Source organism: Saimiri boliviensis, chromosome 13, assembly GCF_048565385.1.
Source record: "Saimiri boliviensis isolate mSaiBol1 chromosome 13, mSaiBol1.pri, whole genome shotgun sequence".
Taxonomy (NCBI): domain Eukaryota; kingdom Metazoa; phylum Chordata; class Mammalia; order Primates; family Cebidae; genus Saimiri; species Saimiri boliviensis.
The window spans coordinates 68,595,778-68,609,364 of record NC_133461.1 but is presented as its reverse complement, the minus strand read 5'-3'; the positions used below and the strand labels follow the sequence as shown (position 1 = coordinate 68,609,364).

Here is a 13,587-nt window from a genome sequence, read left to right as displayed (position 1 = left end):
AGGGGTGAAGAGCAGCATGGAAGGACACACTGAGTTCCTGACCACCCAGCGACAAAGGAGCAAAAAGACCTTGGAATCCATGAGAAGGTAAGAAAAGCTTCTGCTGGCTTGGGAAGGGAGCTCTGGATGGGGGCCTGACTGTCAGATGGGTTTCTGGGTAAGAAGGCTGCTTCCCTCACAGGCTGTGTGAGCTACAACAATTCTATTCAGAAATGGTCACGACTTTTGACAGGGGCCAGAGCAAGGGATATAGAAACGAATCAGCTCCGATGAAAAGAGTTGGAAGACACTGAAAATTAAGTATGAAGCCTGTGACTATAGTTACAGTTTAGGAAGCAACCAATTTAAAATGGGATGCACATAGGTTGGAGGTAGGCGGGTGAATGTATTCACATGATAATAGCTAGTCTAAGTAGAAAGAACGAAGTATGGTTAACCAAAAAATGCCTCTGGAGTGCTAGAAAGAAGCGATGAGAGGACGCATGAGCACATCTTCCCACACGTGTGAAAGACCAGTGACTTCGAGGTGCTGACAGCTATGAGGATGGTGGGTCTTCTTCTCCCCAACCTCCAAGATAGATATTCAGAGTCCTTCTAGCTCTAATTCTCAGAGATCCAAGTGAAACCTGGGAGGTCTCATTGAACATTTCCAAGATCTGCTTCTGAATCGTCACTGATGCTGAATGGTACTCTGGGTTCATGCATTTCAAGTTTGTGCAACAAAAATAAAATGTGAAAATTTACCCCCAAATGTGAATATGCCCCCAATTCTTTGAAAGACTCTCTAAGGAATAAAGAATAGAGTGGTAGAGTTCTGCCAGCCTTCTGCCTTGATTCTTGTTTCAACTGGCGTATTTCCAAGCATGTTGCAGAAGTACTTTTTCGAATTGGGCCTTCTATGACGATATACGTAGAGAGAATTTTAAAGGGGTCTTCCAAATCACACATAGAATTTCGCCTATGACTACATTTTAAAGCGTTATAACATTGTCTCCTTAAATATGCCACTGCATGCTAAGCAGAAAAATTAAGCAGATCAAAAAAATCTCCCTTGCAGACTATTCACTCCAACATTAGATACAGAGTTGCAAAACTATACCAAATTACCATTTGAAAAAAATCTCTTGCATTACAGACGCTATAAAAAGTGGTTAAAAAGAAATTTACTTTAATTTAAAAAATTTTTTCCTGTGACAGCTGAGGACACTCATGTTTGCAGAAATGTTTTTATTTTCATTTAGATAGCCCATCTGTTTGATATTAGCAAAAATAACAACTCACTGTTTACATCCCATCTGTTGTTGGTGTCAAAAAATTCTTATGGCCATGGAATTGATCATGAAAAGGGAACAAGGAGAGTCATGAAAAGATGAAAACTATTCTGTTAAATGCCTTTGTAATGAAACTACTGGATCGGAGAAAAAAAGTACCAACTACATTTCCATGTATTTAAAATTATGTTTTTTGCGAACAAATACAATTGGAAATCTGTCAAGTAGAAAACTTTTCCCAATGTTAATGAAATTTGATTCATGATATTTATCTACAAGATATAAAAATACAGATGGATCCCAGATACTGAGGAGGCTGAGGCAGCAGGATCACTGGAGACCAGGAGTTCGTACTGGTGGGGAAAAACATTACTCATATGGTGACTAAGTACCAGGCAGTTGCAATGTGCAGTCAGAGTTAAGATCCTTGCTCCTTAAAAGGGGTTCCCAGACTCCCAGCATGTCCGCGTCATCTGCAGACTCACTGGGTTAGCCTGTGCAGCGGAACCACGTCCCAGGTGATCGGAGATTCGTGGTGACTCATCATCCAAGACCGTGTTCCTCTTGGCCTTCCCCGCCTCCCTGCTTTATGCTCTAATCTCTGGCTGAACCATCATTTCTCATGTCTCCTGTGCTTCCTCCTTTCCGCAGGGCGAAGTCCACACTTTTACTCTGGCCTCGAGCCCTTTGCAATCTGTACAGTCCCCCTTCACTTTTACGTCAAATGAATGCTCCACTCAGTCAAAACTCCCTGTAGTTTTTGGCCTCTCAAATCCCATGTCATTCCTGCTTTTCTCTCCCTTTGAAACCTCAGATTAAACCCTGCCAACTCCGGGAAGCCACTTCTAACTGCCATGACACAGCATAACCTCCCTTTCTTCCGGCACTTTCTGTTTCACGATTTGATGAGCATGGCATGCTGCCTAATATTGTGATTTAATCCTTTTTAAAGGTTGAGGTATAAAATAACATAAAGCACGTAAACAGTCCTGATCTTAAGTGTTCTTGATTTTTTTTTTTTTTTTTACATCTGGATATGCCTTGTCCATTTTTCTTTTTCTGTGTATGTTTTATCTACCTATTTGTACTGAATATCATTAAAGGGCAGAAGCATGTTCTCATCTCCAGAAAGAAGCTCCACATGCCCAGTCTGTTTTGGTCTATATCTTTCCCTGCATTTTCATTTAAAATGTTTTTAAATTAACAAAAAATTACTTTTATTTACATTTTTTTGAGACAGAGTCTCACTGTGTCACCCAGAGATTGTGCAGTTGGCACAGCCTCGGCTCACAGCAAGATTTCGCCTCCAGAGTTCAAGTGATTCTCCTGTCTCAGCCTCCCAAGTAGCTAGGATTACAGGTGTGCGCCATCATGCCTGGCTAACTTTTAAAAAAAAAATTTTTAGTAGAGACAGCGTTTCACCGCGTTAGCCAGGCTGGTCTTGCACTCCTGACCTCAGGTGATCCATCTGCCTCAGCCTCCCAAAGTGCTGGGATTACAGGTGTGAGCCACCAAGCCAGGCCCAAATTTTAAAAATTACTATTGAGATGGGGTCTCGCTCTGTTGCCCAGGCTGGTGTCAAACTGTTGGCCTCAAGCAATTCTCCTGCCTCAGTCTTCCAAAGTGCTGGAGTTACAGGTGTGAGCCACCACGCCCCATCTGTACCGTCATTTTGAATACACACTGCTGAATTGTTTGTCCTGGCATTTCTCAGCAGGGAGAGAGGATGTACACACCCCCAAGAACAGAGGTAAACATTTCATTGTGAACAAATGCTGTGAAGGAAGAGGACACAGCTCTTGAATGTCCATACTTGGGACTCTTGACTGGGAAGGCGCCCGCTTTACCTGCCTGTGTCTGCCGTCATTAGAGAGCTTGAAGCAATGTCAGGAGGGAGCACCCAGGCAAGGCACACGTTCGCTCCACAGTGCAAGCAGCCCACTGTGGGAGGCACCACACCAGGCCCAGAGATTGAGACCATGATAGACACTGCCTGTCCCTGGCTCCCTATGGAGTTTACAATCTAATTGTAGAAAAACAAACCTAGGTAAACCAGATAGGCATTTTGCTAATTTGCAGTCAGTTGAAAAAGGAGTTTGCTCATCTGTTTGCTTACTGTCCACTGACTTGTAGCTTTTTGCTAGAATTACTAAAGATCTTGAGCTTTGAACTTTGGCTACAGAATTGCCAAGAGGCTGTTGTGTTTTTGCAGAGGAAGTCCCTCCCTTCTGCTTTACAGTGTGCTTGGCCAGCTGGCGCTGATACTATGCTCAGTTAATAAGGTTATCTTATCAGACTGGTGCTTATTTTCAGCAGTCTTTTGCAAATCAAAGACAGCAAGGACACACAGTGTCCAAGCCTCAGTAGCATTCCTTCAGCAAGAAACAGCTTTAGTAAGAAAATTCTCCAGTAGCACACACAGTATCATCTGGGTTCCTAAGCTGAAATAAACTAAATGTAAAGTATTTTGTGTATTCATCCTTTCTACTTTTTTCTCTGTCCTGTATCATTAGAAATTGTGCATTTGAAGGCAGAAAAAAATGAAAGGAAGAAATCTAACTAGGAGTTGAATGAAAGATTAACTAGTTCCCTGATGTGTTTCAGTTGGATCCTTTTGTAAATTATATATCCATCTTTGGTATAGTGAAGTTTCAATGTGAAAAAGAATCTTGTAGTCATGAAGAAACAATTACAGTGAAGAAGCCAGGGGCCTGGGCGCAGTGGCTTAGCCCTGTAATCCCAGCACTTTGGGAGGCTGAGATGGGTAGATCACTTGAGGTCAGGAGTTTGCTGCAAGCCTGGCCAACATGGTGAAACCCCAACTCTTTAAAAAAAAACAAACAAAAAAACCCCCAAATTAGCCAGGTGTGGTGGCGCGTATCTGTATCCAAGCCACTCAGGAGGCTGAGGAAGGAGGACCACTTGAACCCAGGAGGTGGAGGCTGCAATGAGCCAAGATTGTCGTGACACTCCAGCCTGGGTGACAGAGTGAGACTCCGTCTCAAAACAGCAACAACAAAAATAAGCCAGGGATCCTAGAAATATGCAAGAAAAAGCCATGCTAACCAAACAGAAATTTAAGTGGTGAGATTGAGTGTGAATTTGGAAAAATACCATGCTTTATGAACCAAATCTACCTCAGAATTCTTTTTTCTTAAGCATTTTTTAAAACAGGATGCACACTCACATCCAATACATGCAGTTTAAAATGATTTATTTGACAAATTCCTGTGATTTACATTTCAGTATTTCATCAACTGCAAAAGTGAGGAAATAATCATGGGCCTGTAGTGCTTCTGAAAATAATATCTATGACTCATAAAAATGTACATTCATAATAGTATGACATGAACATCTTTTAACAAAGTTCAAGCATATACAAGCAGTTTAATCTCACAAAATATATTAATTTTGTTGGGAATATTTGCATTATAAAAGGGTTTTCAATTTACCAAAGGGTTCAACACTAAGCTATTTTTAAATTTGTAATTATTTTTTCCAGTCTAAAGAGGGGTTAAGGCTGGGTGTGGTGGCTCCTGCCTGTAATCCCAGCACTTTGGGAGGCTGAGGCGGGCGGATCACTTGAGGTCAGGGGTTTGAGACCAGCCTGGCCAACACAGTGAAATCCCGTCTCCACTAAAAATACAAAAAAATTAGCTGGGCGTGGTGGCACGTGCCTGTAATCCCAGCTCCTCAGAATGCTGAAGCAGGAGAATCGTCTGAACTCGGGAGGTGGAGGTTGTAGTGAGCCAAGATTGTGTCACGGTACACCAGCCTGGGCCTCAGAGCGAGACTGTCTCAAAAATAAAATAAAATAGGGGTTAAGACTCATGCTGTCCTCACACATGGCTCTGCACAACCATGCGGATGACAGGAGACATGACTTTCTAGAGGTGTGTGTTCTTGAGAGAAGATGCTGGGCAGACAACCAACAAGTGTCCCTTAAAGCACACTTCTGAACAATGTCCAAATATAAAGTAACTTAAATAGTATAAGGGTCACTCTTTATCTGCACACACATTACACCTGTTTTCTTTTTTCTTACTCATTTATACTGGAAAACATGTTATAATAGTTAATAGTTGGTTATGAATCTTTCAAAGAACTAGGAAGAGCCCCTATAATTATTTTCTGAAACAACAGAATTCTTTTACGGAAAAAATCTTCCAGCGAAGAAAAGGGGAAGTTCAAAAAAACTTGAATTAAGTTAGTATACTTGTCAAGGCAAAAGCAAGTTGCTTTTCTCCATGTTTCCACGCTATGAGAAAGTGGTGGTTACATGCTTTACTTTTCAGCCAGAAAATACATATTGCCATTCCTGAGACAATGGTAAGCACTACAGCCAGGCTCCAGTCTTAAAATCAAGCTTTCTCCTTCCTTACAGTCCTACTCCTTACTTCTCAGACTTCCAGCTGGCTGGATATATACATAAATTACTTGCATGGCTAAGTAAAACATTCCAGCTTATATTTTCAAGGTTTTCAAAGAGATGTTGCTTTTGGACAAATTAATAAATGCAAGTTAGAACTTAAAATGCAGTTCTAAATTTATTTCTATTTTTGGTTGTTAAAATCAAAACAAAACCTACAGACACACAGTCCCAGGGTTTTCTCAAACGAAATCAACAGTTCTTTGGCAATGTTAGAGTGAGTAACATGACTGCCATGCTAGCTAGCATACTTTATAAGACGTCTAATAGTGTTGAAACAAGAAAACAACTATTAACTTGTTAGAGAAGTTCGTTTGAAAGACACTGTCAAATATCATACTTTCTAAGTCTTTTTAAGAACTCAATTTAGTAAGTAGAAAATATAAATGAACAAATTTAATTTTTTGTCCAGATAATAAAGGAAGTTATTCGGCATTTTTCCCAGTTACACAATTATCACATGAAAAATTTATAGAATATAAGCATTAAGAGAGTATTATGCAAAAATATCCTAAGGTAATTTCAGTATAAGTTATGAGACCAGATTTATTAATAATATACGTTATGAGAACAGTCAATTGCAGTCTCACCGTGAAGGCAAAAACAAAAACCAAAATCCAAACGATAAACAGAAACAGCACTGTCCACCGACTATACTGAATGGAGTTTACAGCTGTATAACCAAACTAAGTAATCTTTCCCGTCTTTAGCTTTTATGCACCATCTGCCATTCTCGATATTATCAATCACACTAAATAATATTAATAATAAAAATCAACCACCTTCAATCTGATCATTCTGGGCAGAAAACTGAATACAGTTATGATCACCTCTTCGAGAAAGATTCACATACACCAAATTAACTAGTTCTGTTAAAAGGCTGCTATAAAAATACCATCATTACGAGCTATACAGAACTTCAAAATCCAGCTAAGAGAGCAAAAAGACTGAATTTCTTAATTTATCTGGAAGGGGCTGTAAACCCAAAGGTAGAAGGGCATTTCAGCATACTGGCGTGTTCAGTTTCTAGGGTATAGTATCTCTCTAACACACAGAGAGCATTTAAAGGGTGGCTATGGCCAGGAAACCTCAGAGCGGGGTCTGCAGTCACACTTGATCCCGAAGGCGGGCCAGTCTCTGAGACAGTTCATCCTGTTCTGCCGAAGCCACGCTCGTGCCCACCGAGCCGGTCTGCCCCTGCGGCAGCTCCATGTTGAGGTCGAGGCCCGCCTCATCTGCCATTTCCTGGAGCAGCATATCCACTTGGTTCTGGGGAGTGGTGAGCGTCGTCGTGCTGCTCATGGTGTCTTCCATTTGCTGCGTCTGGACGTCCAGAGTCTCAAACTGGTGTTCGAATTTGTCCATCAACGCGGAAATCTTCTCCAGATTCATGGTCTTCAATGTCGCATCCATCGACTTAACCACACCAGCCATTGACTTGGTCACCTTGCCCATCGTCACCGCCGTCTGGACCCTGGCAGCCACTGCATCGACTCGCGCACTCATTCTCAAGAAATTCACCGCTTGGTTCTTCTGGCGGATGGCATTTTCGGCGTGTATCCTCGCAACTTCCATGTTGCCCTTCTGAATGGCCTTTTTAATTTTGGCCTTTTCGGCCTTTTCCTCCTTATCGCATTTTTTGGCACTCCTGCTCAGTTCTTTGGCCGCGAACTTTAGGTTGAACAGGTGTTTCTCCATGTTGGACATAGTCGGACCGCTCCTTGGGGTCGGCGGCCAGGCCGAGACGTAGGCGGAAGGGGAAGAAGGCGAGGTAAGTCGGCTCCTGGCCGCCGCTCCTTTGTTTTGGTCCCACTTCCTGTTTCTACTGTGCGCGGCGCAGATCGTGACGTCAGAGTTCGGCGCCAAAGGCGGGGCCTGCGGGACGGACGGCGCCCGGGTGGGGCCTGTCGGACGCACGGCACCGGGGGCTGCGCACGCAGTGGCGGACTCCGGCCGGACGCAGATCCGGCGCTGCGGCGGTGCAGGCAAGCCTTCCTGTGCTGCGTTCTACCCGGGTTTTAAGGTTCTTAACGCATTAGTAAATTCACAGAAATTAGTGCCCACACGCACTTTCCTAGGAATAAATCTACTGACGTAGACAGGATCTGTGCAGATCTGAATGTAAAAATACCCAAGCTCCAAACTTGGCAGGCTTTGTAAAGGGTGGCTGGCTAGCGGGCTAAAACCCAGCAAAACATCAGTTAGGTCTGCAGATTAAAGATTGCTTTCTTAGCATGGGTAATTTACACCTTCTCAGGGGAAATGGAAACCATGGATGCATTAAAAACAAATACATTAAGACTACATTAAAAACAAACGGGTCATTGACCTGTCTCCATCTTTGACTACAATTTGTGCTGGAGTTCTGTAATATTCTTTTGTTGCATTGGGTGAAAATACCTTCAAAACTCTGGCACCACCAAATGTATACCTTGGCTGGAAGTTCAGCTTCTAGGTGAACTGCCAGCAATTATCCGGAAATCGTCCTGTGGCCCATCTTATGCTGACACCATTCTATCTTTTTGATGTTTTATAAATATCCAAAGAACTTCACTCACATTTAAGTTTGACAGGCTAAACTGTCATTTTAAATTATGCAGGCAGGGTATGGTGAGATATTAGGACCCACACCCACTGGCATACATCAGAACTGTCACTGTGTATTACACCCTTTAACAATGCAGGGTTTCAAATGGCAGCAATGTGTGCTGTCACTTTTCTCTTTAGAAAGATTCCTCCGATACAGCAAAAACAATATGAGAAGACCCAATCTGCCCTAATGAGCTAAGCTGAAAATGAACCCTGAGAGTGAATTCTGTTTAGAGATCCTTTTAATCCAGCGGCCCGCCACGTCGCTTAGCTTCCTGTGATAGCTTGCCAATCAGTTTCGCCCCACAAGACCCTCTAAAGACACAGTTCTGATGTTTTCACTCTTGCTCCAAACCCTGGGCGTGCAGCTAAACCTGCTGTGCAGCATGCGGGCTCCTTTTCTTTCTCTCCCCTCCTCCAGTCAAAGCAAACTGCAGCATGGGAGTTGAGCATTATTTGTGTCATTTGGCCGACTGGGAGAGTGAGACCGACACCCCCTCCTTTGGCTATGCTGTTCCTGTTGCCTGGATTTACTGTCCATGCATCTCTGCCTATTGACACCCTACCTGTCTCAAAGGCCACCTTTGCCAGTGAGGCTCCCCAGGACCCCTCCTCTGTGTGACCATAGTACAGGGCACATTGCCTGGCAAGGGGTCTGTGTGTATAGGTCACCTGTTAACAGTGTGATCTACTTGGATGCAGAGAATACTGATTCCTTCCCCTCTCCATGGAGCCCAGCAGGTGCTCTGCACATAGCAGCCACTGAATCCTAGAAGGCATTGCTGAATTTAATTATATTTCAGAGGGGATAGGATGTTACCCTAGTTACCAGCTTAGCTATAGTTCTTTTTTGCCGCCAAAGCAGTAGAACCCCTTTTCCAAATGAAACTTTTCTGGAAGTGGAATATATATAACCAATAAAAGGGAAGAAATCTGTTCAAAGTGGGGATAGAGAGCTTAGGCCCCATACTGTGCTCACCTTCCATCCCACTCTTCCCTTCTTTTAGGTCCTGGTTTTTCTTGGAGTCTCCAAACAAGTTTCTTGTCCAGCTTCCATGTACTACTTCATAATTTTCTTTTTTCTTTTTTTTTTTTTTTGAGATGAAATCTTGCTCTGTCACTCAAGCTGGAGTGCAGTGGTGTGATCTTGGCTCACTGTAGCCTCCTGGGTTCAAGCGATACTTCTGCCTCATTTTCCCGAGTAGCTGAGATTACAGGCTACTCGCTGATTTTTGTATTTTTAGTACAGCCGAGGTTTCACCATGTTGGTCAAGCTGGCCTTAAACTCCTTACCTCAAGTGATCTGACCATCTTGGCCTAAAGTGCTGAGATTATAGGTGTGAGTCACTGTGCCCGGCCCATAGTTTTCTTAATAACAAATTCTAACTAGGTGAGATGGTTTGGAATATAATCATGAGAGACTCTGATAGATGATGACCATAATGACAACTAATATTAATAATGTACTTATGCACCAGATATTGTTCTGGGCACTTTACATACATTAACTCATTTCAGCTCAAGTAGATGCTATACATGTCGCCAGTTCACAGATAATGAAAGGGAAGAACAGAGAGCTAAGAAACTTGCCTAAACCCATACATCAGGTAAGTGTTAGAAACTGGATTCCATGGATGTATTGGGACCAGTAATAAGACAATGGCGGATCCAATAAACATAAAGAATGATCATCATGTAGCTAAAGAAAGAAATTGATTTTGCAGCTGTGTGTGTTTTTTTTTCTTTAGAGAAGGCAGAGTTGCACTGACTGCAGAGTTGCCCAGTGGTTGCTCTGACTGGGCATCGTGATTCAGGAATGTAATCCCAGCCCTTTGGGAGACTGAGGTGGGTGGATCGCTTAAGGCCAGGGGTTCGAGACCAGCCTGGCCAACATGGGGAAAGCCTGTCTCCACTAAAAATATAAAAATTAGCCAGGTGTGGTGGTGTGCGCCTGTAATCCCAGCCACTTGGGAGGCTGAGGCAGAAGAATCACTTGAACCCGAAAGGCGGAGGTTGCAGTGAGCTGAGATTGTACCAGTGCACTCCAGGCTGGTCGACACAGAGACTCCCTCTCAAAAAAAAGTAAGACTGCTAAAAGAAGTTGCCATCACCTAAATCTACATTCCTTGGATGATGACGCCTCTTCTTTCTGCGCTGGAGAGAAGGGATGGATGGAGTTCTAGGAGCCATCTTCCCAGAGAGACCAGAGTGGACTAGAATTCTGAAGAGAAGGCAGGCCTCTCCGCTGGCAGTTCTCCTCTCCCTGGCGGTTCCCAAGCCTTGTCCTCCTCTTTCTCTTATCAGCACCCCAGCCATTCCCACAGGGTTCAATAGGATCCATAGCTAACAGTTCTCATGTTCACATTTCCAGGAAGAGTTTTGCTTCTGAGCTCAACCCCATACGCCCGGTTATCCCCTTGTCACTGGGTGATTTTGGTGCAAGAATGTTTGGCCACTCCTCAAAGTGACTGAACTCAGTCCTTTTCCCCAAATCTGCTCATTCCCATTTACTACTGGCACCTCCATCTACCTTGTCCTTCAAGTTGGATTCGGAAGAATTCTCTCTGGCCGCTGCGGTGTCTACATCTGCGGCTACCCTGGCTCTAAGTGTTCTCCATTCTTTATATTCCACTGAGGTTGACAACCTTCAGGGTTTGTTTCAGCTTGGTATGGTTTCTCTTTTTGTGTATCTAGCAAAAGTAAGATTATTTTGGGATTATGATCAAAGGAGGTTTTGGTCCTACAACCATGTTAATTGTCTCTGAAAACCTTTTGGACCCAATGCATATGTGAAAACAGAACATACAGTTTTACGGCCCGCGGGCTGCATGCGGCCCCCTGAGGCCATTTATCCGGCCCCCGCGCCGCACTTCAGGAAGGGGCACCTCTTTCATTGGTGGTCAGTGAGAGGAGCACAGTATGTGGTGGCCCTCCAACGGTCTGAAGGACAGTGAACTGGCCCCCTGTGTAAAAAGTCTGGGGACACCTGGTTTATAACGACTGGAACAGTTTAGCAACAACCACATTAACACTGAAATCCTACAGGTCCCATAGCCAAATTTTCTCTTAGTGAAAAAAAAGAAATTTTTGATTAGAGTGCATACATTTCTAGAAAACTATGAGTCAAACCAGTTAATTATTTTTATTATGAAATGGGGAAGAAGAATATGCTATTATTTGACACATCTGGCTGATTTCTTTTCTTTCCTTACTTTGAAACAATACAAGTGGTTAAAATGAAAATATTTAAGTGCGACATGTGGTTTGACTTCAATGGAAAAGAATCATTAGATAAATCTGAAGTCACTGAAAAAAAAGAGAAAATAAAAGATATGAAAAATAACTTTCTCTTGTGTGTTAAAGTATTTCTTGATTTGCATTGGTATGTTTCTAGGGATTTTGAAATGTTATACCTCAAACTCAGGGCTCCTCCACACTTATCACAATTTGCATTTTTTGCATACATTTATGTTTGCTCAGCAGCAGGCTTTCCTATTAGATTTGGCATGGTGACCTTTGGTTCACTACCTATATCTGGTACTATTCAACCTCTGGAAAACAACAGATACCCAAAACATTTTTGTTGAATGTAGGAATACATGAATGCAGCCAAAGGAAATGGCATTGGATGCATATTCACTTGGTGACCATTTTGAGGAATGCATTACATATACGTGATATATATATATATATATATATATATATATATATATATAAAATACACTACATATATATGCAATATTAATTTATTACAGATATTATGTATTAAACATATGTATATATATTTTCCTTTATATCACCTTTTTATTTCGGAACACAGCTAGAATTAAAATCGCTGAGATTCCTCAAGACTTGGGAAATTGCAAAGTCATTGTCCAGGGCTGGGTGTGATGGCTAATGCCTGTAATCACAGCACTTTTGGAGGATGAGGTGGCCCAGGAGGTTGCAGTGAGCTGCAGTCACAATACTGCACTCCATTTGGGATGACAGAGCAAGATCCTGTCTCAAAAATAACAACGAAACAAAACCAAAGTCATTGTCCCTCAATATATGTTAACAACAGCCTGGACAAGATGGCAAGACCCTGTCTTTATAAAAAAGAAAAAAGAAAAATTAGCTGGGTGTGATAGCATATGCTTCTAGTCCCAGCTACTTGGGATGCTGAGGTGGGAGGATCTCTCAAACTCCTGGAGGATCTCCAGGAGTTTGAGACTACAGTGAGCTGTACTCCAGCCACTGTACTCCAGCCTGGCTAACAAAGTGAGATTCTGTCTCTTAAAAATATATATATATACACATACACACACACGCACACGCACACACATGTTAAAATGATGTCAAGATTTAAAAATAAAAGGGAGTGGCCGGGCGCGGTGGCTCACGCCTATAATCCCAGCACTTTGGGAGGCCGAGGTAGGTGGATCACGAGGTCAAGAGATTGAGACCATCCTGGTCAACATGGTGAAACCCTGTCTCTACTAAAAATACAAAAAATTAGCTGGGCGTGGTGGCGCGTGCCTGTAATCCCAGCTACTCAGGAGGCTGAGGCAGGAGAATCGCCTGAGCCCAGGAGGCGGAGGTTGCGGTGAGCCGAGATCGCGCCATTGCACTCCAGCCTGGGTAACAAGAGCGAGACTCCGTCTCAAAATAAATAAATAAATAAATAAAATAAAATAAAAATAAAAATAATAAAAAAGAGTTAGAAGGAAATAGAAAAGCAGCATGTAAACAGAATTCTGCATTGCTCCATCTGCAGTTTAAATCCATGTTTTATTATTCCTCTTGGTGATGTGAACTAAAATATAACATATGTTTTCTTCCGTTATTTCATGGCGTTGGGCTAGAATCTTCCAGTTCATACCTATACTTCACAAACATTTACTGAGTTTCAGGCTAGAGCGGCAGCTCATGCCTGTAATCCCAACACTTCGGGAGGCTGAAGCGGGCAGGCAGTTTGAGCCCAGGAGTTCAAGACAAGTCTGGTAACATGGCAAAATCCTGTCTCTACTAAAAATACAAAAAATTAGCTGGGCATGATGGTGATCCTAGCCACTTTGGTGGCTGAGGTGGGAGGTCGCTTGAGCCCAGGATGTCCAGGTGGCAGTGAGCTGTGACTGTAGCACTAAGCTCCAGCCTGGGTAACAGAGTGAGTCTGTGTCTTAGAAAAAAAAAAACAAAAACAACAAACCACCAAATTCCTCAATGTCATTTACGTGAACTAAATCAAAGAAAGAAGGACGAAGTGCATTCAACACGGCTCTTGCTCACTGGAGGCCTCCGGGAGCTTCCTCTTCTCTG

General features: G+C 42.8%; 2 protein-coding genes across 4 annotated transcripts in view; both read right to left on the bottom strand.

The window, feature by feature from the left end:
• The window catches only part of GNAL (G protein subunit alpha L), a 193,066-nt gene that overhangs the window by 24,478 nt on the left and 155,001 nt on the right, over positions 1–13,587 (bottom strand). The window lies entirely within an intron of this gene.
• Positions 4,469–7,545, bottom strand: CHMP1B (charged multivesicular body protein 1B). The gene has a single exon (XM_003924860.3). The coding sequence runs from the start codon at positions 7,405–7,407 to the stop codon at positions 6,808–6,810; it is 600 nt and encodes a 199-aa protein (XP_003924909.1). The 5' UTR covers positions 7,408–7,545; the 3' UTR covers positions 4,469–6,807.

Bases quoted from the DNA above. Each gene is read 5' to 3' on its own strand.
- CHMP1B (XM_003924860.3), bottom strand. From the start codon at position 7,407: ATGTCCAACATGGAGAAACACCTGTTCAACCTAAAGTTCGCGGCCAAA.